This window comes from Anopheles merus, chromosome 3R, assembly GCF_017562075.2.
Source record: "Anopheles merus strain MAF chromosome 3R, AmerM5.1, whole genome shotgun sequence".
In the NCBI taxonomy this organism is placed as follows: domain Eukaryota; kingdom Metazoa; phylum Arthropoda; class Insecta; order Diptera; family Culicidae; genus Anopheles; species Anopheles merus.
The window spans coordinates 2,844,775-2,870,297 of NC_054084.1; the positions used below are offsets into that span (position 1 = coordinate 2,844,775).

At 48.1% G+C, this 25,523-nt stretch overlaps 5 protein-coding genes across 7 annotated transcripts; 2 read left to right on the top strand and 3 right to left on the bottom strand.

Moving 5' to 3' along the window:
• The first annotated feature begins 1,088 nt into the window (after nucleotides 1-1,088).
• LOC121596206 (UDP-glycosyltransferase UGT5-like) lies at nucleotides 1,089-8,365 on the top strand. The gene is made up of 5 exons (XM_041920947.1): nucleotides 1,089-1,249; nucleotides 3,517-3,833; nucleotides 4,792-5,587; nucleotides 7,454-7,560; nucleotides 7,645-8,365. The coding sequence occupies exons 2-5, from the start codon at nucleotides 3,582-3,584 to the stop codon at nucleotides 8,038-8,040; spliced, it is 1,551 nt and encodes a 516-aa protein (XP_041776881.1). The 5' UTR covers nucleotides 1,089-1,249; nucleotides 3,517-3,581; the 3' UTR covers nucleotides 8,041-8,365.
• On the bottom strand, nucleotides 8,236-11,908 carry LOC121596204 (sterol carrier protein 2-like). Its single transcript, XM_041920944.1, has 4 exons — nucleotides 11,673-11,908; nucleotides 9,706-10,220; nucleotides 9,421-9,637; nucleotides 8,236-9,344 (listed from the first exon to the last, which is right to left on the bottom strand). Exons 1-4 carry the CDS (start codon nucleotides 11,715-11,717, stop codon nucleotides 8,487-8,489), a joined length of 1,635 nt encoding a protein of 544 aa, XP_041776878.1. The 5' UTR covers nucleotides 11,718-11,908; the 3' UTR covers nucleotides 8,236-8,486.
• Nucleotides 11,253-24,191, top strand: LOC121596205 (UDP-glucosyltransferase 2-like). Of its 2 annotated transcripts, XM_041920946.1 has the most exons (4): nucleotides 11,253-11,355; nucleotides 22,298-22,559; nucleotides 22,629-23,644; nucleotides 23,709-24,191. In XM_041920946.1, exons 2-4 carry the CDS (start codon nucleotides 22,299-22,301, stop codon nucleotides 24,010-24,012), a joined length of 1,581 nt encoding a protein of 526 aa, XP_041776880.1. In that variant the 5' UTR covers nucleotides 11,253-11,355; nucleotide 22,298; the 3' UTR covers nucleotides 24,013-24,191. The 2 variants fall into 2 exon arrangements, with proteins under 2 accessions (XP_041776880.1, XP_041776879.1); XM_041920945.1 differs by lacking the exon at nucleotides 11,253-11,355 and having other exon boundaries at nucleotides 22,207-22,559.
• LOC121596200 lies at nucleotides 13,247-21,566 on the bottom strand. 2 transcript variants are annotated; one of them, XM_041920925.1, is made up of 7 exons: nucleotides 20,731-21,566; nucleotides 19,343-19,494; nucleotides 17,507-19,261; nucleotides 17,291-17,431; nucleotides 17,086-17,222; nucleotides 16,865-17,004; nucleotides 13,247-16,781 (listed from the first exon to the last, which is right to left on the bottom strand). In XM_041920925.1, the coding sequence occupies exons 1-7, from the start codon at nucleotides 21,305-21,307 to the stop codon at nucleotides 14,665-14,667; spliced, it is 5,019 nt and encodes a 1,672-aa protein (XP_041776859.1). In that variant the 5' UTR covers nucleotides 21,308-21,566; the 3' UTR covers nucleotides 13,247-14,664. The 2 variants fall into 2 exon arrangements, with proteins under 2 accessions (XP_041776859.1, XP_041776861.1); XM_041920927.1 differs by lacking the exon at nucleotides 20,731-21,566 and adding an exon at nucleotides 19,860-20,292.
• LOC121596207 (COX assembly mitochondrial protein homolog) lies at nucleotides 24,056-25,505 on the bottom strand. The gene is made up of 4 exons (XM_041920948.1): nucleotides 25,413-25,505; nucleotides 24,983-25,297; nucleotides 24,608-24,806; nucleotides 24,056-24,525 (listed from the first exon to the last, which is right to left on the bottom strand). Exons 3-4 carry the CDS (start codon nucleotides 24,684-24,686, stop codon nucleotides 24,212-24,214), a joined length of 393 nt encoding a protein of 130 aa, XP_041776882.1. The 5' UTR covers nucleotides 24,687-24,806; nucleotides 24,983-25,297; nucleotides 25,413-25,505; the 3' UTR covers nucleotides 24,056-24,211.
• Between the last annotated feature and the right edge of the window lie 18 nt (nucleotides 25,506-25,523).

Sequence of the window (25,523 nt, forward strand, 5' to 3'; positions counted from 1 at the left end):
CTATAGAATGGCGATCTACGGGGCCCCAGGCGACCGCCCAGTCCGCCTAGCATTAGATCCGCCACTGTGTGCATCTCAATCATTCGTTGATTCCCAAGTACAATGTTCAGATCGACACTTCAGAAAGGCCTCATGTGGCTGCTATGTACCAAATCTAAACTATCTCCTTCAAATAGATAAAGGATGTATTTTCTCGTGCTGCTGAACCTTCGTTGGGCAGATTAGCTTCCATCTACACCCCCCCCCCCCCTCGCTCAACACTTCAAAGCCTATCGAAAACTATCGGAAAAAATCTGTAACTCGTACCGAAAACTGCCGATAAAATTTTGATGCGCCTACCGAAAACCGCCAAAATAATCTGGCCACTCTGATCCACGTGTTCACACGCTCAAGTCCACTGCTCAGCTTGCCTTTGCGCGAATCAAAACATACAGCTTCGATTACACGGCGAGAAGTGTTCCGTACAACTCAAAAATTGGCAACGAAAAGTTCATGGAATACCATAACTAATTTCGAAGATGAGTTTCTAAAGATCATTCTAATTAATTTGTATTCTAGTACAAAAAGGTTTAACATAAAGGAAGATAATTTAAATTGAAAAGCTTCGTTTTAAATTTTTGATCAATAAGAAAACAAAAATTGTATGGCGTTTGCAAAAAAACACAAAAAAAACAAAAATCCCTCTAATTTCTCCAAAAACCGGTGGTATGAATTTATTTGATTCTTTGCGGATCTCTCCGTACACTGAACCTACGCTGCAAAAGTTCACAGCATCAATCGGTTGCTGCAGGCAAGGTCTCAAACACGTTTTTGGTGCCAAAAAACAAGATCCACGGGGGAGTTCGCTTACAATCTAAGCAAAAAAAAAAAATCTCTGCCTCAGACGATAGTGAAAGTATGCACAGAGAGAGAAAGAGAAGAAGAGAAGCAAAAAAATGCTCGAGAGACCGAAAGCCGACTTGGAACACCTTCAACCCATTCAGGATGAGATCGTTAGGCATCAGCCCATCTCTCTTTGTTGAGCGACTTTTGCTGAACCAACCCTGCGCCAACAACCATCGACGAGCGGGTGCAGTCGCGAGAGCGCGAAGGATCCGCGAAACAGTTCGTCGCAAAGTGTTGATCGAGGTGGACGCGCGAAGCGATAGCGTGGTCGCGGTTACAAACGTTGAACTCGCCAGTTGGCATAGCAACCTGTGCCTCGATAGGCCGCGCCGTGTATTTTCCTCCGTTCTGCCGTGTGCTAAATGTAAGCCCGATTGTGTGTCGTAGTGAACAGTAGTTGGTGCATTTTTATCTTATCGATGAATAGAAGAAAAAAAAAACTGTTCCGTTGTTCGAAACGGGGACCCTTTTTTACCCTTTTTCCGCATCGGCATTGGAGCATGGTGTGATTTCTCCTGTCATTCTTTTCGTTGTCTCAGTTCGGTCTGCCTTTCGTATTCGTTGCTCCATTCGTCGGTAGAAATTATGTAAACGGATTAGCTTGTGCCATGCTGTTACAGCGCTTTTTTTTTGTTGGTGTGTGCATTTTTACACATTTTATTTTTGTGTTGTTACCTTTCCGACCAGTATTTATTTTCGGCAGCGTGCCGCGCTGCTAATTGGCCGTGCGCACGGGCAAAGTGGCGTGGAAAGTGGAGCAACGGTGTCGGCGGCCCCTTCTTCTGCGCTTCGGGCTGTCGCGGAAACTATGCTCGGAAAAGCCGTACCCAGAAGCGGCCGAGCGTTTTCAATGTCAATGACAATTACTGTAGCGATCTTTCTAACGGCATTTTCCAAGGGTTAACAAACTGATTTTACGCTTACGTTTCTTACGCGCAAGCAGCAGATGAGCGGGTGGAAATTAAACGATTGATACAAATTTTATCAAATCGTGGCGTCAAGGTTATTTGTTTTGACGCAATGGGCCTGAAGGAAATGTGCTGTTTTCACTTATTACAGCTACGGTTGGTATGGTTACAGCTGCGCAACAGAAAAGCGCAAGTGTTTTGCGCAAGCCGCAAGAAGCATGCTGCCGACTCCTTGCACATTTGCGCAAAAATGCCTTCCGTTTGAAGAACAAGGCGCGCGCGCGCATGTCGCAACATAAAACAAAGCAAAAGAAAACGAGCTAAGCAATGACTTTGGTCATTAGGTGAGGGTGAGAGGGGTGGGGGTGGAGGGCAGGGTTTGTAATCGATCGGCAGTGATCATGCCATACTAGGGCGCCGGGACACGGGCCAATGTGTTTAAGGGCGCGAAAAGGCCCGAATGCATCGTCGGAATTGAGGCGTCCTTCAAATGGGGTATAACACAAAAAAAACAACAACGTGGGAATGTTGTGCATTCACGATCGCATCGATCCCACCACGGTCGGGTAGCAGCAGCAGCACTAGCAGCAGCATGTCGTACGCCGCCGTCGCACAAACGCTTATACCATCGCCGCCGGTGTTTTCAAACGAGAGCTTGGGATACGAGCCTAGCGAACGATCTAATGACTCGGAAGCAACAATTACACTCGACAGAACCGTTGCATCGAAGCTTGGAGCTGATTGTTCGCGCGCCTGTGCCCGGCCTGTATGTGTGTGTTTGTGTGCAGTATAGATTGTTTCCGCGCCGAGACTGTCTCAGCTAGGTGGCCGCCTGGACATGGCAGTGTTGTTAACTAACAACGATAACGAGAGGGACAGTTGAACCCAATGCCAGAGATAAGGATTTGCTGCCAAGTAATGGATAAAGTGTCTATTGTGTACTCATTTCGAAACGTGTAACGATCTGCTTCCGGCAGATGGTGTGGAAGTGGCCCACGTTGTACTGAAACAATTCCGTTACAGACAAATATTGAACAGACGCGTTCTTGCTGTGTGCCTCTCCCCACCAAACATTTCTAATTCTAATGCTTGTTCCAAATGAAAGAAGAAAAAGCATTCGCATTGCGTGATCGCGTTCTACCATGATCTTGCTCAATGTGTTTTAGGTTTGACCTTCGCTGTCGTCCCAACCAAACTCCAGACACTGATGATGGATTTGATTCTGTTTTTTGGTTAGCAACCCACATGAAATAACCGATCACCGATTAATCTTTCCTGTTTCACCTGAGCTTTTGGAGCCATGATCTTACTCAACACATTCTAACTTTAAGCAGTCGTTGTCAGTGCACTGACTTGAAAATTCTATTCTAGATGATTCCAACACCGGGTTGGTGATCTCAGTCGTTAGTCATTTTTTTTTTGCAAACCAGTTTGGATTGAAAGTCTCGTTCCAGAGGCGACTCTACGGCACCCAAATACTTTTGTGTTCGCTCTTAAGCTAACCGAGCCTAAAATTCAAATGTTGCCTGACATGATGGCTTATCACAGAATTAATGATGATGGGGTTTCGGGCTGGCAAAGATTATTTAACGGATGGCAAAGAGTATTAATCAAGCGAAGTCCTTACCAAAGCGGCAGCAAAAACCACCAATGTCCCATACATTTAATCATACGCTTTTTTCATTCTCTCTTTCTCTCTCTCTTTCTCTATTGTTGCTTTTAGGTTTCGAACCGTTTGAATCGCTTATCATCAGACAGCAAACAGACAGCAGACGGCAGGCCTGCACTATGCTGCTGCGAACCGTGATACTGGTGGCCCTTGCCTTGTCGCAAGGTACCGAGGCGTACAAAGTGCTCGGACTGTTCCCGCATCCCGGCCAGAGTCACTTCCACTTCTTTCAGCCCGTCCTGAAAGGGCTGGCAGAGGCCGGCCATGAGGTAACGGTCGTCAGCCACTTCCCGGAGAAGAATCCACCGGCGAACTATCACGATCTACCGCTCGCCGGCATGACATCGCTGTCGGATTCGGTCAGCTTTGAGGTAGGTCAGCTGGAATAGATGGAATATATCCAGTGAAATGATCAATAATCATAATCATCAGCCGAAAACTAACATCAATCACTGTATGTGTGATCGTTTTGTTGAGATAGGTCGCTTGTTGTGCTCGCCCCGCACAAGTGTTTGCGGTTAATTTTCCCCGGGCGCGCGCACTTGTCAGTTGGCAATTTGAAATGTTATGATGCCGCTTGCTAGGGCACACACAGCTACCGTGCTCGCGATGTAGAACTTCAAAGGAAAATTGTGCCGGGCTGACATATTGTTTAGTCAGAATGCTGAAGGTGATCGTGACGTCGTTCTAGCGTTTAATTAAATAATAAACCGATTATAGCCTATCCGTCCATTGGCGCAGTGATCGTTCCGTTCGCAAAGGAGTTCCAAACGACCGCGAAAATCCCCACCAGTGCAATAAATCACCCAACACAGCCCATTGGCGATCGTCACGAGTGCACTAGGTGTTGCGCCTTGTTTTTTTTTTGCTCTTTCCTTTAGTTCAGTAGTGCACACGCAACCACATGTTCGAGTCGGCAACGTGCTGGCGTCTCGCTGATTTGAGGAAATGAGCAGAGTGTTTCAGCATCTTTCTTAATAGCAATCAACACGGAGCCATAAAATGGAGCTGTAAAATGTTTGCAATTCTTGTTAATGAAAGTTTGTTCGTCGGCGTGTGTGTACAGAGAGCGATCGCTTGGTAACGATCACGTTACAATGATTTTCTATAACTCGATGATACTACGTTACAATTGGAAAGAAGCTGATAGTTTAACCCATTGCGGGTCAGACACGATTTCGCACAGTCACGTCCGCTTTAGTAACTCTTCTTTATCATGACTGTATCTGATCTGGCATGAGCCTCCTCACGTTTTCGGCTGAGCCTTCTTCGCTGTTACAACGTGATCGTCACACTCTTTTTTTTTTTTTGTTCCTCCCCTATGCACAGCTGTTTGAGTATCGGCCCGGCTTTGGGCATTTCATGGAGTTCTTCATGCTGTACACCTGGGGCAAGGAGGCGTGCGCCAACGCGCTCAACTCGACCGCCATCCAGACCGTGCTCGACTCCAAGGTGCAGTACGATCTGATCCTGGTCGAGCAGTTCAACAGCGACTGCATGCTCGGCATAGCGCACCAGCTGAACGCACCGTACATCGGGCTAAGCAGCTGCCCGCTGATGCCGTGGCACTACGAGCGCGTCGGCAACCCAACGCTGCCCGCGTACGTCCCAGCCCTCTTCATGGGCTACACCGAGCGGATGGACTTCTCGCAGCGACTGGCCAACTGGATTACGGTGCAATCGTTCAAGGCCCTGTACAGCTGGTTCAACGATGCCGCCGCCAACAAGCTGCTGAGCGAACGGTTCGGCCAGGGCGCAATACCGGACGTGCGCGAGTTGCAGCAGCGCACCGCGATGATGTTCGTCAATCAGCACTACTCGCTGAGTGGCGCCAAGCCGCTCAGCCCGGCCGTGCTCGAGATCGGAGGCATTCACATCCGCGACTTTCGGCCACTGGATGCCGATCTGCAGCAGCTGCTCGATACGGCCGACCATGGCGTGATCTACATCAGCTGGGGATCGATGATACGGGCGGAAACGCTGCCGGCGGAAAAGCGCGATGCCATCCTGAAGGCGCTGGGCCGGTTCAAGCAGCGCGTCATCTGGAAGTGGGAAAACGAAACGCTGCCGAACCAGCCGTCCAACGTGCACATCCGGAAGTGGTTGCCGCAGCGAGAGATTCTCTGTAAGTAGTACAAAAGGGGCCGTTTTTTGCGTGCACATTGAATGTATAATAAGAATAGTTTGTAGGAGGGAGCTAGACAAAGAATTGGCGCGCTCAGTATTGCGGAACCGCACACGCGTACATGGGTGGAATTTATTTTTGGACAAAAAAATGACACAACACCTTAAGATTTAAAACATAAACAAGCTCCTTCTCGCTCTGCCTGGTTTGATGTTGCGACACATTTCGGTCTGTTCTGTTCGAGTTGAACCAAATCTTAATCGTACCGCCCGGGAGTTCGTCTTTGCTCCAACGATCAACGATCACCACACTATCCGCCAGCAGCGGATTATTATTAGGGGGCGCATGTTTGACCTTCGGGCAGGCTGCGTTTCCCTTACCTTAACAGGTTCTGGACATTAGATAAACAACGATTTTAAAATTTAAGCATAGTGTGCATGAGATCGCGAAACAACAGCGACGAGCACGCGACCGGCGCATGGCAGACAGCGTGTGTCATGATCGGACGAAGATCGTTTTTTGTTTTGCGTCTACCTTCTTTTGTTGCTTTTTTATTTCAAACTTACCACCCATACGAGCCAGCCACGTGCCAGCGTTGCAAATCGTAGACATCGTGCCATTTTTTTATGTTAGTGCATTCACAAGGTTTGCCACACTTTTGCGCGTGTGTGTATTGCGGTCGGCAATTTCCGTTCGCCATCGGCACCTTCATCAATCATTTCGGCAACTAGAGGGGTCCCGTCCTCTTAATTACCCGATTACTTGGCAAGTGGCAGTGCGTGGCGATCGTGAACTTTGTGGGTAACGCTTTCCTTCTTCTTCCCGACCCGCGCAAGATGGTCGATAGCGTAAAGTACATGGGGAACCCGATGACCTTCGGTTCGATCGAAGAGGAAGGCCTCTCCCTCAACCTCAACCCTATCAATCTCGAGTACCAAACGAAAGCATGATTGGCTTTGATTGCTATCGGACAGAAAAGACACTCGACCATACACGTTAGAGAATGCACAGTAACCAAAACATCAAGCAACACTCCCACTTGTTTGGGTTGGATCAGTCTTCGCGGGGCATACATGATTATGGTTTGTTTTGCTTCCTGGTACAATAGAACCTGTTCCACCTGGCTTTGCAACCTGATACCTTTGCAGGAGAAGAACATAAGGGCCAGACATATCAAACATTCCCTGTGGCATTTTAGATGTCCACGTTGGTATCCAGTATCCAGTTTGTTGGGTTCTGGTGGTAAAAGATACATGGCCGACTCTGTACACAGGTAACAAAGACAATTAGACGATCAAACGCGATCAAACGCGAAGCAATGGGAAACGGAAACATCACAAAAACAGGCCAAACACGTAGCGTAGAAATGTGATATTCCGTTCTACCCACTTCCTAATTCGTATCGGAGAGTGATTGCGAGTTATTATGCGAGTTACACCGTGCCCATTGCGAATGGATCAATTAAACCCGATCAAAAAAGATCGTGCTTATTTGAGGATCGTTACATGAAACGCACGTTCTACCAACGCACGTCATCGTCTAATTAAGGCACTCAGACGCTTCCCCTCAGACGCATGAGGGTCGTCGATCAGTTTGCAGCTTATACTGTGTTGGACTGTGCCCAACATTTTTATGCAAATTCCCAGTCCACGATCCCGAGTTCCCGAAGAGACAAGCAAACGAAGACGAGCAAAAGGTTTTGTAATTTATTCATTCTTATCGGAGCCACGGAATACGATCATCCATTTCGAAAAGGTTAACTCAATCGGCAAGCGTGCAAAGGCGGAAGTAAATGGAAGTAAATTATGCTTTGTTGACCAAATTCTCTCTCCCTCTGTTTTCGCCTTTCTCCTTCTGCCATCCCAGGTCATCCCAAGGTTCGCGTGTTTATGAGCCACGGTGGACTGCTAGGATCATCCGAAGCCGCCTACTGTGGTGTACCAGTCGTTGCTACGCCAATGTACGGTGATCAGGTTAGTATCTCTCTCTCACATAAAGAAGCTGTCGTTGTGGCCTTCAAATTGATCTCCTGGTCGTGATCCCATTGCTCTTTACAGTACAACAATGCAGCTGCACTGGCTAATCGGGGCATGGGTGTGGTGCTTGCCTACGAAGACATCACCGCTGACTCCGTCTATGAAGCGCTGCGCAAGGTGCTCGAACCGGAAGCGATGGAACACGCGAAGCAGGTATCGTTCTCGTACCGCAACCGTCCACAGAGTCCGCTCGAGTCGGCCGTCTGGTGGTGTGAGCATGTGGCCGCTACCGGTGGCCTACCGCTGGCACAGTCGTACTCCAGCGAGCTGCCCTGGTACTCGTACCATCAGTTCGATGTGTACATCGTAACGATCACCTTCCTCGTGCTCTACCATTCGTGCTGGATATGGCTGTTTAAGCGTGTCTGCTGTCGCGGTGTGTCCGGGTTTAGTGACGAAAAGCTGAAAACTAACTGAAACCGCCTAGTAGGCTAAGAGTCAACTAGTGCAGCAGCTCTCACACCATCAGCATCATCATCATCATCATCATCAGTATCTCCTCCTTACCGGATCATCGTTAGATATGTAAGGTTTTGTTTCCTTCCCTTCATCGTAGCAGTGTTTTTCTCACTTTTCTTTAAGATGTAGCACAACTATTCGAACGAGCGTGAATGTTGTTTAACAACCACCACGATTTTTGTTTTTATTACGAAAAAAAAACAGAAGAATACAAGAACATACTTCTAAGGAAAACCTGTTTCGTTTGCCAGATAAAATAAAGAAATAAACAGACAAACAAATAGTCTTATATTGGTTTTGATTATCACCCCATTGCCCATTGCTTCACGTACTTTTGTGCCCTGTTTTACCCACCCTTAACTTCCCAGCATCTCAATCACTTTTGCTTCGGGGCCTCTCCCCCTTTACAACTTCGCCCGCAGCTCCTCGATGCGCGAGTTGGCGCGCTTCTGCAGATCCATCAGCTTCATCGCCAGCCCCATGTTGCCCTGCACCTTCACCTTGCCCTGGAAGAAGGCCTTCTGCGGGTTCAGCTTGCCCGAGATCAAGTCCACCACATCGACGTCGTTCATGATGAACGTAACGTCCGGCTTGTCGGTGCCGCGGTAGCTGACGGAACCTTTGCCAACCTTCGCGTTGATCACCCAGTAGCCCTCGGCACCGTCCGGACCGTTGGTGACCTTGAATCCGTAGATTCCTCGCACACCCTCGATCAGATTGTCCTTATCGTCGCGCATCGCTTCCTCCAGCACGCGCATGTACGGCGTGACGAGGAACCCGTCCGGCGTGTCCTTCAGCTTGCCGGCCGCCGTAAGGCTCGGATTGACCGGGCGTTTGGCGTACGGGAAGCCCAACCGGTACAGCCCGACCACGACCGCTCCACCGAGCCCGATGTTGTGCTGTAGCGCCAGCTTGGCATTCTTCACCTGTCGCTTGTCGGCCTGACCGCGCAACTGCCAGCACAGCTCCGAGCACTGGGCCAGCCCGGTCGCACCGAGCGGATGGCCCTTGGAGATCAGGCCACCGCTCGGATTCACCACGACGCGCCCACCGTACGTGTTGTCGCCACGGTCGATAAACTCGCCGGCCTTGCCCGGTTCGCACAGCCCGAGCGCCTCGTACGTGATCAGCTCGTTAGCGGAGAAGCAATCGTGCAGCTCGACCACATCCACGTCCTGGGGCTTGTAGTTGGTCTTGGCGAACACCTTCTGCACCGCGTTGCGCGTCATGTCATAGCCAACGATCTTCATGGCACTTCCCTCCTGCAAAACAACCATAAACAACCCAATAAGTCTCTCTGCCACGAGTTCAATGTCAATTGATGTGAGCTAAACTTACGCTAAACGAGCTCGGCACATCGGTGGACATCTCCATGGCGATAATTTCCACCGCCTGCCCCTCCAGACCGTGACGTTTCACGAAGCTTTCCGAGGCCACGATGCAGCAGGCGGCCCCATCGCTCGTGGGACAGCACTGCAGTTTGGTGAGAATTTCGTGCACTACCGGCGATTTCTGGATCTGCTCCAGACTGTACTCGTCCTGGAACTGGGAATAGCTGAAAAGGGAAAAGCAAACGTTGTTTATTGGAATGTTGTGTACCTTCCAACACACACACACACTTACGGGTTGTTGGTGGAATGTTTGTGGTTTTTGTACGCAATCTTGGCAAAGTGTTCCGGCTTGGTGCCGTACTTCTTCATGTGCTCCACGCCCGCATTGCCGAACAGCTGGGCCGAGATGGGGGCGCCGGTAATTTCGTGATTCTCGGCCATGGCCGTTACCAGCAGCTCGACCGGATTCGTGCGATCGAGATACTTGGACGTGAGCGAACCACGCTCCATCTTTTCGAAGCCGAGCGCCAGCACGCAATCATTGTTTCCCGACTCGACCAGCTGCTTCGCCAGGAAGAGGGCGGTCGAACCGGTCGAGCAGTTGTTGTTGACGTTGTAGATCGGGATGCCGGTAAAGCCAATCTCGTACAGTGCCCGCTGGCCGCAGGTGGAATCACCGTACACGTAGCCAACGGTGGCCTGCTGCACCTCGGTGTACTGGATGCCCGCGTCGGCCAGCGCCTTCGTGACGGCTTCCTTGGCCATTTGCGGGTAGTCAAAGTTCTCCCGGCGGCCCGGTTTCTCGAACTAGCGTGTGCATAACGGAGAGCATGTGGGCGGGGGATAGGGAAAAGGGAGACATTGTATACGTGATTTATTCAAGAAGGGACGCATCAACAGCGAATGGGGAAAGGGAAATTTGAGTTCTTTGTACTGCAATTGTGCTGTGTCATAAGAATGTAATCGCTACTACGCACTACGCGATAAGAGAGACCCCATGTTGGTAGTTTAGCCCCAATGATGTACTGTAAACATGCCACCCAAAGGAGGATCATACGGAGGAACGATAAGATAAGCCTATGTGAAGCTGTTTTGTTCGTCGGAGAGGAGTATCAACATCACGATGAGTTGTAATTTTGATATCTGAGGTAATTAACACCCCAAAGTACCAAGTGCGCGATAAACATAAAACAACCCTTCGACCCTTCGGTAACTGTTGGGGAAGTCAACCCGCCACAAACCGAGGTAAACCAAAAAGCAGGCCGAGAGAAATTGCACATCAATTCCGCAGCAGCGCCTACTTTGTGAGAGGGAAACGAGCGAGCAAAACGAACAAAAAGCATAACTGTGATCTATACGGTGTGGAGCTCAAGTCCACCCCACTCGACCGACAATGACGCCGCCATTACATAATGCTTAAAGAAGCTGGCATAAAAGCACTCCCTTCCCTTCCACATTTTACCCTGTTCGACTGTTGGGACTGGTGTTGGAACCTCGCATGAACGGTTGCTGCCTTCTTGCGACATCCCATCCATCGCGCATATGCTTTGTCGCTCTCCAACGGTCAAACGCAAACCGGGAAGCGGTGGGGAGGGGGGGGGGGTGCAGTGGGGTCAAAAGAAAAGAAAAAACAAACTACATGTGAAGATGGAACCTGTTCATTCGCATTCGATCCTATGGTAAGACGAAGACGATACACGGGGACGAAGAATGACAATGGTGGCGCGGCTGGGCGGTGTGTGGTGTTGCCTTACTTCCAATTCGGCCGATTTAGATCCGGCGAGCAACCAGTTTGCTTTGCGGAAGAGCATTGTGAGGGTGACATAGTTTGGACCGTGCCGCCCGAAGGAGCTCCCGAAGGCGCCCATATTCCTCTGGATCGATTGTGTGGTGTTTGCCTTTTAACCATCTTTTCGTCAGTGCGCAATTTCAAACGTAAAAGGTATGTGAGATTGTGGGGTAGCCTTGTCCGCAAAACGCTTATCGCAGTAGTCCATGATCATCTTCCCTTCAAAGAACGAGGCGGCTGTTGAGCTGAGTAAGTTTAACTACCGCATGAGGGGCAGCCTAGAAGGTTCACACAAACTCCCAAACTCTCAACTTCGCTTGGCTGACGGGGTTTGAATAGAGTGAAATGTGTAATTACTGGTCCCTTCCATCGCGAGAGTGCGCGTATATTATCCCTACTCCCTTTTCTGTTGCTGCTGCTGCTGTATGTTGCAATTACCGCGATTTGAATTGGACTCTGTACCTACTTACCTTTGTCATACCCACACCAACCACGTACACTTTTGGAATGCCCATTTTGGATGTTTTTTGCTATTTGTAAGTCTGCTTCGTTGCACTGCGCGATCGATGGCTACGTGGAATGCACTTTACTGCAACTGCACTTATTGTCACTTTCTTTGGGCAAGGCAAAAAATGTACTGCAAGTTGCTGGCTGCGCCGCACACAGTCACTTCTTCTGCGTAATCGCAACAAAAGACGATAGCGAAATACGCTCGATTCGCTGAACTGCGTGAAAACGAAAACACACACACTCGAACCTGTCAAACGGCACGGCAAGCTGAGCACAGTGGGCGACGCTGACGGACGTGTGGCTTTGGCATCACTGCGTGGTTTGAATTTCTGCACCCGAAAAAACCGTTGAAGATCGTACACTATTTTGTTTTTGATTTTATGATTTTAGTTCTCTCATTTATTTTGCAAATAGTACCTTAATAGTTCTATATGTAACATTACCATGTAGTGAATTTACTACCTTCGTTATCTCGCGTTTTTTTTTTCACATCCATCCTGTGTATCCTTACAAAACGCGAGCGCACTCTACCCGCGTTACGACGAATGCAATTGCATTGCTCCTTTTATTGCCACATTACCGCGCCATGGGTGCGATATATTTTTCTGCTGTGTAAAACCGGGTGCTTTCCTTCGAAACGATAAAAACCTTATACCACCTCCCTCCGTTTAGCTTTGTTGCGTTCTCCCTGCTTTCCTCATCTCTGCTGCCTAACTTTGATATCGTTTGCTTTGGATAAATTTGTTTTTGTTGAATTTGTTTTGCATTTTGATTACACCTCACTATAAACTCCTTTTCGTAATGGAATTGTACACATTGATTTGAGAAGATACCGGGGCTACAAATGCATATATCACGCGTTATCGATCGATCTGATCAATCCGTTTCACACGATTTGGCGCGCTGTTTTGCTTTGCTCGCTCTCTTGATGCTTAATAACCCCCATGCATGAGGAGTTGACCAAATTACAATTGAATATTTCAGTAGTAATATATTGTTGCTAGCATTTGCTTTGTTTTCTCTGCTGGCACGCAATAGGCAAACTATTTTCTCTAATCTAAGTTCTACAGACACTCACACACAAATCACCAACCTGCCTCTCTAACACCTGCTGTGTTGCGCTAATCAATTGTGTTTTACTGTTTTAAACTACATACTACCAGGTACGATTCATCAAAAATAATCTTCTTTTGCTTTGTTTGCACATACTTGCAGCTGCTTGCGTGACTGCTTTTTGTCTAAAAGCGTGTGAACGAAATATTATTGAAAACAATCGATTTGTATCGTTACAACAGCTTGCAACAAATCCTCTATTCGCACTCACTATTATACACACTTGTGCGTTCATCTTTCGCATTTTCATTGCAGTGGTAGTGCAGAAGAGTTTGAATGGATCGAAACAGAACGTTCGATTCCAAATACTAAGATTCGTGAGTATAGAGCTACAAAAAAGCCAATTCAGTGCCAATGACTAGAATGGAGACGATAAGAAGCAAAAAAAAAGACAAAAAAAAATGAGAGCAATACAATACAATCGGGTAGAAGTTTGTGTATATTCAATATTTGTGTTGGATGCGTCCGTGTACGATTTTAACAATACCATTCTGTGAGCCTTTTGTTGTTGTCAAACACGCAACACGTGTCGTGAACGACACGGGGGGGAGAAGGAACTGTCGTTACAGACGGTTTCTAATAACCATGCCAAACAGGGTTCAACAAGTACAATTTTGCGACCAAAAGGGTTTTATAAAAGCCGCTGCACGCAATTATGCTGTCACCCCCTCTTTCGGAAGGCTCTTCTTACAATTATTACAAAAACTTAAGAGTACTGCCGGGAAGAAAGCTAAATTAGCGCATTACATATAAATAGAGATACGTTGATAGTATTTCCATTACGATCTATGTGGGCTGAACTTAAGGGGCGTTTAAGTTAAAAGTATAAATTATATAAGTTATTTGCAAACCACGCCGATCAGACACAAAGCCAAGCGAACAAAAGGCATCTAACTACAATCTTTTAACTCTTCTTATGAATCGCCAAAAAACGGGGTTACGCAAACCCAACGAAAGTGTCCAACACCTTCTCCTCCTCTCGTATTGTACCTTTTTGCTTGTTTTATAGTTTTAAAACACAATCGCTTACTTCTAATAACCGCTGCTCTCTCTGTGTACTATAGCAACAGCAGCAGCAGCATAGATCGGGTTTACTTCTACATATCAATAAGCTTCGGTTGTGCTTGACCCCGAATAACATTAACATAAAACTGCTATACAGATCGTTTAATATGGATATTAAAATAACGTAGCTATACACAATTTACGGCTGCGAGCAAATATAGTTGGCTAGTGCCCACAAGATGGGGTGAGGGGAGCCGGCGTGGAAAACAGAAATCCATACCGCGCCTAACACGGTATCCATAACGGCCGTCTCTTTACAAACATTCACACGCACACACATACACATACTGATCACATAAACCACAAGTAGCACGATAAAAGAGATCAAAATAGAACCAACTAGTTGATGGTGGCAAATGGTTGCGGTAGGGTAGGGTGGTAGGAGAAGTAGTATCCCTTTAAACGATTAACTGTACAACAAACGCAATCAACGGCACGGCGGCGGCGGCGGAGGCAGCGGCTTATGTGACAATTGCTGGCTCAGTTTGGCAAAGATAAGTACACAAACGGGGAGTTGTGTTTGTTTGCTGTATAAGAAGCATAACACACCGCAAAACAATTACTTTGTCAACGGGACACGTGGGGGAAGAAAGGTGCTCTCGCGAATGCAGGGTAATTTAGAGGAATGATCTAAAGATACTCACACACACAGACACTTTTCGATACGATCATCACAATTCGAGCCTCACAGATAGGGGGGGAGGAGTAAGGCGACAACAACACTCCTCGTCTGTACAATGCGCCCGACTGTACAATTCAATGGCTGGCAGGTGATTAAACGCTCGAACCGCCACCACTCCGGCTCGTGGCTCCTTCTTCCATGCCTGCCATTATCGTGCTCAGTAAGTCATTGGATTGTTTTTTGCTGGGCGCGGCGGCACCGGCGGAAGCATCCCCACTCCGCTCAGTAGCAATACAGCTGCTGTCACTCTTAGTAGTAACGGTATTGCTATCCCTGCTGCCACCACTACTACTGCTACTACTACTGCTACCACTGCTAGTGCTACTATTACTGGTGCTAGAGCTATGGCTACTGCTGCTGTTGCTGCTATTGCTGTGATGGCTAGCGTCTGTCTGTTGAATACTTTTTCGCACACTACCTGAAGCGGGGAGGCTTTGCTGTGACGACTGTTCCTTTGCCGTCGGGGTATGGGGCATTTCACGGTGGTCTTGCGGCGGCGGCGGTGGGGGAACTAATGGAGGCGATGAGATAGGTAACGGTGGCCGAGTCTCGGGATGCATCGGAGGCATCGGAACCGGGGCGGTAGCACCGTCGGGTGCTATCCGTTTCGCTGCCGGGGACACAGGGACGTTCTTCTGCTCGTCTCCGATGCTACTGCCGTTGGTGGTATGCGTTTCCAATTCTGCCTTTCGCTTCTCTGCTTTCACAGTCATCGCGTTTGGTGGCATCGGTTTCAACGCTTCGGACGATGGTAACATTGCACCGCAACGTTCTCGAGAGTCGTCCTCTTTTCGTGCCGTTTGTCGCTCGTCAACACCAAGTGCTTGTTTCATTTGATCATCTGTAACACACGCGCTGGACTCCTCGGCAGCACCGTTCGTTTCCACCGCTTGTTTGGGAAGCGTATCGGCCACTAAAGTGTCGCTCTTTGTACCGACGACGGGCGTGACGGTGGTTGAGTCAATTTCTACTTCTGTTGCGATCGGTGGCACCATCGGCAAAGGACCGGCCTGTTGCTCCTTCTCACGCGTCACACTTGATGTAGACTCACGCCGACTGCTGCTTGCGCTGCTGCTGTGCGAGGATGGTGCCGAATGGGACGAAGATTTGCGATCGCCCGAGCCCGTCTTTTCATGACGCGACGGCTTGTGTGACGAGCTGGACGACTTGCGGCTAGACGATGACGACGAGCTTGAGTGGTGCTTGTGATTCCTCCGATCGGTCTCACGATCTCGCTCTCGGTCACGGTCCCGATCGCGATCCCTCTCACGATCCCGGTCACGATCCTTGTCCCTGCTGCGTTGCTCCTTTTTCTCACGATCGCGCCGATCCCGGTCCCGGTCACGATCGCGGTCCCGCTCTCTATTATCCCGACCACGGTCACGATCGCTGTTTGCTGAAGAATGTTTGCTGCCGTCTTTACCACCCGGCGTCTCACCTGTCTTGCTTTTGTGGGACGCCGACGGGGAGCTCTTACGGCTGCCACTTTTGCTGCCACCCGTTTTCTTTTCCGACCCTTTGCTCGATACGACCGAGCTTCGGCCCGACTTGCTGGGAGTGCGAGCAGAATCACTGTCCGTCGTCACTTTATCGTCCCGTATCAGCTTCCGCATGTCAATCTTTGCCTCCTTCAACGCACACTTTTCGGCAGCTTCATCCACCTTCGGTGGCACCTTCTCCGCACCGGCCGGTAATGGGTTGGGAACGGCCGCCGGAGGCTCCTTTTTCGCTTCCGCTTTCTTTGGTTTCCCATCGTGCGTACGCTTCATTGGCGTATGCTTTTTCTCATCCGCGGACACGGGATGCGGCAGAATGGTTTGCTTTTCCTTGTAGTGCGGTGGATCCACCTCGTACCCGTTCGCAATCTCCTGTACCACGTCCTGGTCGGGGTAGTATTGCTTCAGCCGCAGATGCCAGGCGATGCTCGTCACCGCCGTCACCGTGCGAAACTGGTGGATGATGTTGCGGGGCAGGAAGTAAATATCGTTATCGTACAGCGAGATTCGCGAGTATCGGATACCTTCCCGGCGCAGCTGGTTCAGCTTCGCATCCTCCACCCACTGCACGCACTGCGATATTGGTGGTTCGTGCAGATCGAGCTGCAGCTTCTCGACCAGATGCGGGAAACAGTGTGCATCAAAGGCCACCACATCCTTCGTTATGCGGTTCAAATCGTCTGGTATACCACACCGGACCGCTTTAAGCACACCTATGGGTGTAGAAATAGAGGTGAGTTAGCAAGCAAGCAAGAGAGTGCCAACAGTTGTTGAAAACAAACAAACAGAAACTTACCAACGGCGGCAGTCGTCATGCGATCATGCCCATGCCCGACGTGATCGGCATGGGCTTTGGTGCGATCTTCAATCATCGTTTCGCGGGCTTCCGAAAGTCGCGGGAGGTATTGTAAATTTCGCAGCTCATTTATTCGTGTCCTACAGAGGAAAAAGGTAAAGTTTTTTTTTTGTGTTATTCACGTGTTCGGCAAGGCGTCAAATATAGCTCAAACATCATACCTCTGCCGCTTCATAGGTGTTTTATTGATTTCAGCAGTAGGAACTAGCTGCTCGCCTGGACGTATCCACAAGATTGGTCCATCGTTCGATAAGCGTGGATCCATTTGCACGATCGACAACTCGCCCCATGGCATTGCCTGCAAATAACAGTGAATAAGTGCTATTGAGTAATGAACAAAACGGTTGTATTGCTCATACAACGTACCTTGTTCAGGAACGGGTTATCTTCGAGACGTTTCAGTAGATCCGGAAAATATCCACCAACTTCCTCGTGTACCTTTCCCACCAAACTGATCTGATGCAATGGTCCATAGCGTACCGTTCCGTGGGAGTAATTTTTAACCACCTGTAAGAGACATCCAATAACCATAAACCGTGATGAGTGGTATCTAAACACATGCTCACTTCAGCCTGCACTTACCTGCTCATTGTACTGACTCATTGTGCATGTTTCAATGTCCGAGTTACGACCGAGCACTCCTGCCTTGACCGTAAGATTGGCGTAGTTTTCTGCCATATGCTCCAGCAGATCGGGCAAATAGGAAGCGGCATCGTGCACAATGCCCATCACATGATCCGCGTAGCCGTCCTCGTCCTCCGCAAATACGACTTGAAAGAACTCTTGCACCAGCTCCTCCATCTCCACCTCCGAAAGGACACTGATTTCGTCCTGGTACATGTGCACCACTGAAGCGCCACCGTTCGGATGCACCTCGACCCGCATGAACCGCCCGTACTTCAGCCCTTCGAGCTGCTTGGACCGCACCGGACAGTTGGCGTTTCGGTTAATTGACCCTATTCGTGCCGTTGATTCGCTCACCAGCGCACCACCTGCGTCCTGCGATTGAGATGATGATGTGGACGACGTTCCGGAAGCTGGCCCCCGGCGGCACTGGATGCCTATGTTGGCACGCTTGATTTTCGACCTTTTGTAGCACCGGGAGCACTCCCGCCCTCCGCCTGCATTCTTGTGTGCCGACGAAGCATTGCCGCCCGGAAGCTTTTGCCCGCTTCCAGGAGTTTCCGATTTGATGCTGTTCAGTGCGGAAAGAACCGTTTTCGAAGGCGTTTCCGTATGCGGGATCGGACGCTCTGCTGCTTCCTCCTTTTTAATTGCAACAACGGGAGTTTCCTTGCTAATATCGTCCACAGTACCATTCAAAACGTTGTCCTTGTGGTGGTGGTGGTGGTCCTCTAATGTTCCGTTGACGGGTGTGTTGGGTACCGCGACGGGAGCAATAGTTTCCGCCACCGCATGATGATGATGGGGGGTGTGATGATTGACCGGCTCCTTCTTAATGTCTACCCTTTCGTCCACATTTTTCGGCGACTCAATCTTGATTAATATGTTTGAATTGGGCTTATTGCTAGGTGCTATTAAGTTGCTGGTTGCAGTTGTACTGTTGTTGCTGAGGTTGGTTGCAATGCTGTTTGCAACGCATATGAGGCTACTCGTGTTATTGCCAACGACCTGGCCAGGGGAACCACCCATGCCAGCGGTGGTACCATTTAGCGCCGTTCCCGCTTCCGTAGCCACCGTTGTCGCTGTCGTCGATGCTGGCCGATCCACTCCGTCCGAAGCCGTTGTCCCATTATCGGTGCCGAAGTTTAGCGCTCTCGTTACATCGTCGCGTGTTTTCTCCGGCTTGGCCAGCTTGTTCTTGGCCGGCAGGTACACTTTCTTGATGAAAACGTCCTGCTTCTTCACGCTAGCCAGCTCGTTCTTGCTGCGCTCGAGATTCAGCAGCAGATTTACGGGCGATATCGGAGTGCCCGAGATGGAAGCGGCCGCTGCTGCGGCTGCTGCTGCCACGGGCGAGACGATGGTTGCCGCACCGTGCTCCAGCAGCAGGGCGGTGGCTGCCGCCGTGCTTGAGGCAACTACCGAGGAAGCCGTTTCGATGGACAGCTCCCGTTTGATAGTTTGATGTGCCGTCGCAAACCCAGCTAGCTGTTGTTGATGGTGATTTTCTTTATTCTGTATCAATGCTGTCCCCGCTAGGGCAGCAGACGATGATCCCGGTGGCTCTGGTACCGTGTTGCCGATCGCTGTAGCCGAATGAGTGCGTGATGGAGTGTTGGCGGTGCTGTTGCTGGTGCTGCTGCCTTCCTTGGTTCCGCGTTTACAATTTCCCGTTCCGGATGTACCATCTTCCGAGCGACGTCGTTTACGGTCCTGATGCGAAAGTGTAAAAGGAAAAGGGGGATGTAACAACGTTTGGTATGGAATTTTTTCCACTCTTTTTTTTATACTTACTTTGTCACGATCACGATCCCGATCACGATCCCGATCTCTGTCGCGAGGTTTTTCACGATCTCGGTCTTTGTCTGCTCTGTCACGCTCTCGTTCTCGTTCTCGTTCCCGATCTTTATCCTTATTCTTTTTCTTCTTATGGCTTTTTGTTAATCCTGTTGGAAAAAAGATAAAACATGAATTAACATACGAACGATTTAGGGTTTGTTAAACCCAATGCAAGCAAATAAATAGTAAAATAACGTCTGATTTATTTCCATCTGCATCTGGATATAGAAATATCGATTTAACAACTCTTCGCCCAGTACCAACATCTTTAAGCGTTTGTTCTGAGTGTCTATCAGGCTATTAAAATGATTATTTGACGCAAAAAAGATACAAATGCTTAAAAAAAGTATGTTTGCTCCCTGCTAGGCTTTAACTAATATAGCACAATTATTTCGAAGTATATGGACACCGATTCAACAGAGTTGGCAAAACAATTCAATTATTGTAACTATTGACTTTAAAAAAAACGAACCTCTAAATGTGCAACGGGAGTAAAACTTGATGCTTGACACATCCACTTCCACTTCTATCATGAAACACTGTGAGCCGGAAGTGGGAGAGCAACAAACAAAAAAAAAATAGCTCACACACGCAAGCCTGCATAGCATCGAATTCTGGATCATTTTACACGCCCAACTCTCTCATTCGATACATGATAATATACATAATTTATTTTACATCAACCGCTTTTACGCACTATATTGCATCTCTTCTGCAAGCATTGCCCCCCAAGCCAAGAAGCTGCTGCACTCACAAACCATACACGTAAACAAAAACACACAGCCATTCTAATGCGCATCATTAAATAGTCGCGGAAGTGGGCGGACGCGACGATGGGCAAGCAAGCGGAAGGATGTGCCGGCGGGCGGGCGGGCGTGTAAGTGTGTGTGTTGGTGGGAGAGTGTTTGCTGGTAAAAATATGGGTGGGGAGCAGCTTCTTTCTTCAAACGTGCCCCGGGGCACCCACGAACGCGCGCGCCACTTTGTGTAAAAGGGCGATGGATGGATGTACGTGCACAGTTCATATGTCGTCATGGTGGATGTTTTCGCTGGTCGCCTTGTTTTCCCACCGTTTTCAGCCGCTGCAAAAGCGAAGCTAATCAACACTTTGCAAACGCACGACGTCCTCCGTTTGGGCAGCAGGAATGTTGTTTTCGCGAAGAATGTAATTCTAGATTCTGGCGCGATTCACGAATTCGTCACTGCGTATACATTGTGAGCTGCTTCTCGAAGAAATAGAAGCCCTGGGGTGCTTGGAATAGGCAAGGGGAAAAGTGTGCATTGCACACACCACCACCACCACGACCCGACGTGCACCAACATTCTTACAAACTATTATTTACCATTATCGGAACTTCGAACGCTGCTCTGCTGCTGGGTGTCCTTAGCCGGCGTCGAACTTTTATCATTATTTTTAGCAATCATTTTCACCGTCATTTGGTCTACGTGATTTTTGGGAGCTTGCTCAGTTTCCACAGCCATCATCATCTTCCCCGCGGCGGCTGCGACAGTGACACCAGCGCCTGCTGCCACTACCACTGCTACGCTTGTTGATGATGACGGTGCTGCTGCTACTGATGATGACGATGATGATGCTGTTGTGGTAAGATTCGCCGTAGCGCTGGTAGCGGCGGTAGAATCCGCGCCCGATTTTGCACTACCCACTACAGAGGACGAACAAGTCGTCGGCTGTGTTTTCGTAGGATGCGACAAGCAGTCACTATTGCCGCTCCTGTTGCTGCTATTGTTGTTCGTGTTATTATTATTGCTTAGACCCCCGTCACCACTGCTGCTGGTGGTGGCCGCTGCACTTGTTCGCTGCTGCTGCTGCTGCTGATGCGTACAATATTTGTCATCCGATTTTTGCACATTCACTGCACTATCCGCCATCACCGCACTTTTCTCGCGGCACGGCTTCATGCTGTTGTACACACCGGAACGCCACTTTAGCGCGAGAGTACCACTTTATTAGCACATTTTCACTCACAAAGCGCATTCGCTGGGATGTTTGACTTTTCGCATTCTTACAATGTACAAAAATGGCGACCACAGGCACCAAAGGCGTACAGCTGGTCACGCGAGGACCAAATCGTTTGACATTTTTTTACACATTTTATCGAATGTTGACGGAGCAATTAATGGAAATATTATTTAAACTTGTTTTCTTGTAGGCAAACATTATAAAAACAATAAAAATACAAAGTGGGTGTGTTTAAATTAAAACTTGAATGTAAACAAGCGATTAGAATATGATTTGTTCTGCTTATTATAGGGAATATTGTGTGGTATTGAGTTAAGGAAAACATTCCCAATATGTAAGCTGCTTGTTCTAATCATTCTAAAGTAATTTTATGCATAATTTTCAACAAAACGGGACAAATTATGGACAATTCAACGGACAAATGCACAAGGTTTAGAGATACTACTCAAAGTCACCCAAGATGTATATGGCGGGTGGTCGTCAAGATGTGATGGCGCAATTCAATTTGACAGTTCAGATGATTCAGCCGTGCGCTTCAACTTAAAATAATGGAATAAAAATTCTTTTAATAAATCCACCCGTAGCACTTAAAAAGTTTAGTAAATACCACAGAAAACCTCTTCATACGAATCTCAGAATATTAATTTAAGTTGCCTAATCTTGTCCGATACACAAAGGCAATCGCTCGAAACTCGCATTATGGCTAAAAAATCATCAAATGTTGTTTCGTACCGCTAATTTTAATTACATAGCCTCCAATCCATTCAACAGCCAAATTGTCAAAACTGCATGCATTGGGCAATGCAAATTCTGTGCCCCCATGGTTCGTGCGCGTGACGAAATCACAACAGCTGCTGATAAGATTATGCTAGATGTTTGATTGGAGCACAGTTCACTGAAGGCCATACCGTTTTTCGTTTCTTCCACAGAATGTTCGGGCCGTGGAAAATAAAGATTCTGCTTATTGTGCTGGCAATCGGTTCTTCAAGCCATGGATATCGGATTTTGGGACTGTTTCCCCATCCAGGATTAAGCCATTTCAAAGTGTTTCACCCCATAATGAGGGGCCTGGCGAACGATGGTCATCATGTAACGGTGCTTAGCTATTTTCCAGATTCGGACCCCGTACCAAATTATCACGACCTTCGCTTCGAGGGGCAGGAGGTTTTGACGAATGCGTTCAGCTTACAGGTTGGTTATGCGGTGCAAAATGGTATTTATAAGCTGTTCATAACGTTAATAATCTCTCTCTTTGCGTAGGATTTTACAGGCAGAACTTTCATCGATAATTTTCACGAATTCCACGAACTAGTTGTGTGGGGCATGGACAGTTGCAAGGCGGCGCTGGATTCGCCTGCCATCGATCAAATACTCGAAGCGCATCGAGTGGCTCCATTCGATTTGGTCGTGATGGAGGTTTTCGCTACCGATTGTATGGCGGGCATATCCTGGCTGTTGCAAGTTCCTTTAGTGGGTTTGAGCAGCTGTGCGATAATGCCTTGGCACTACGATCGTGTCGGACTGCCCGATACTCCCTCGTACATTCCATCGGAGTTTAGTACATTTTCGGAAGAGATGAGCTTCTGGCAAAGGTTTGAAAATTGGTTAGTAACCAGAGTGGTAAAGCATTTGTATCGCATCGTACAGATTAGTGACAACAGACTGTTGAAGGAAAAGTTCCCGAATGCAGCCATTCCCGACGTTGCTGAGATCGTGCAGAATACCTCGCTAATACTGATAAATCAACACTACACCCTTAGCGGTGCTCGGCCGTTAGTTCCTGCGGTGGTAGAGATAGGTGGAGTACACATTCAGGGCGAGAAACCTTTGCCGCCGAAATTGCAACAGATTATGGACCAATCATCCAATGGGGTGATAGTTGTGTCCTTTGGATCCGTGCTAAAGGCTGCTACGCTTCCAACGGCAAAGCGAAACGCTATGCTGGAAGCATTTGCACGTTTTGATCTGCAAGTGGTGTGGAAGTGGGAGGATGAGCTCGACAATCCGCCCAAAAATCTCTACACACAGAAATGGCTTCCTCAGCGGGATGTGTTGTGCCATAAGAATGTACGGCTTTTTGTGTCGCACGGAGGATTGCTGGGTGTTTCCGAAGCTGTCCACTGTGGTGTGCCGGTCGTTGTTATGCCCATTTACGGCGATCAGTTTCTCAACGCGGCAGCCTTGGTCAATCGTGGAGCTGGAGTTTGTATGGATTACGAGCAGGTGGACAACGTAACTTACATTGCTAGCTGCATCGGCGAAGGTTTAAGCGACAGGTAAGTAAGGGTTGATGTTAATTCAATCATACATCCAATGATTATGCGGTTTTGTGCATTGCAGAAAACGACGGATGGCTCAATCCTTGTCACGTGCTTACAAAACACGACCACAAACACCGCTGGACTTGGCTCGGTGGTCAATTATCAATGTAATCGAGAATGGTGCTATGCAGTACGAACGTTCGTATGCACCGAAATTGCCTTGGTATATCTATTACTCGTTGGATGTAATTTTGGTACTTTTGTTTGCTGCAATTACAATAGTTTTTGGAGTGTCTTATGGCTGCCGGAAGCTGTGCTGTGGCAAACAACATTTGAAATCAACTAAATCTAACGCTGCTAAGAAGAAAACTAAAAAACAATAAATGTTGTGATTAGATGAGTTACAATACATAGCACTTTAACTCTCTGGGATGTATATGTTTTTTTACATTTTATTCCTAACTTTAAACAGCACATTTTACAACAAGGATTAAGAACCAAGTAGCTAGAACTCATCACCTGATTTTTTGTTGGTTTCTCTGAATCAAATGGTAATTAGCAATAAAAAATAATCGAAAATCCTTACTTGCCGGTCGCATCATTCTTTCGGAACTTTTTGGGCAATCCCGTTCGTCGGAACTCACTCCGTTCGGCCAAATAAATTTCGGTACACTCTTGCTTGAACTGCTCGTTCCGGTACCATTCCATGCTGCAGGCCTTAAGTGCATCGTTCTGCTCCTGGCATTTCGCAACCATAAACAGTCCCGAACCTTTGCAGCAATCTTCGAACGCCTTTACCTCCGGGATGCACTTTTCGGTTTTTGCCCGCTCCCGCATTATCTTCGGTATCAGCACCTCCAGTTCCACCTTCCGGAGTCGGCGGTCCTCGGGATCTCCTGCAGAGGAAACAAATGCTTATGTAAGTAGTGTGCTTGGTGGCCAAACACAACCGTCAATAAGAGTCGAAGAAGCGCTTACCGAGTCCATGGGGTCCTCCTTTGTTTGCGCCGAGAGGAATCGTTGGTTCCGACGAGTCGTTTGCAAAAGAATGAGCCATTTATCACAGATTTCTGTTACAACAGGCAAAGAAACTGCGAGCACCGGGCCGAGGGAATTGTTTGTTGTTTTGATTCTGCTGCGGAATGACAGCAGCCGATTGCGACAGAAAATGAAAGAGCTGCCGTGATGCACAGTGGGTACAAGGACGTCCAAATGCACGGAGCAAAATTGAGGGCATAAATTAAATGAACATTAGTTCGAAAATAAAAGCATGGTAAAACCATTAGTTTAAAGTGTTATTTCAGAAATAAGTTACAATCTAACAACAAAATGTCGAAGAAAATTGAAATTTACCTCACAATATTCCAGACAGAATGTGCGTCGTGTAAACTGTACTTCACGTGTTCAGTTGCAATCTCATGTACAGCTCGCGAACGCTCCAAATTGGTGCGAATCTCCAAATCCGTTGAGTGTTTTTGAAAAGCGTAGTAAGGATTTTTGACGGTTCAAGATGGCCGTCAGCCAAAAAGCTCGCTCTAAATTAAACGGCCAACAAAATAAATACACTCCGCCGCTTCCTCACCTCCTCCTCATTGATCCAACTCTGGCGTGTTAATAAACAAGAGTCGAAGCTCGGTCTGCTGCTTGCACACATTTACTAAAATCTCGCTTGAATAGAATCGCGCAAATTGAGCGAGTAAAGTTTTAATTCGGTTTTAAGTGGAAATTGGTGTACAGGATATGTTGAACTAGTGAAGTCTGGAGTTTACTATCATATACTCACCCCGCTAGCCATTTCCGGCATTGAACTTCCAAAAGACATTGTACAACAAGTCTCCTCTGAATTCTCGTCAAAGATCTGCTCCTAATCAATCGTAAGTACAGTAATGTTTAC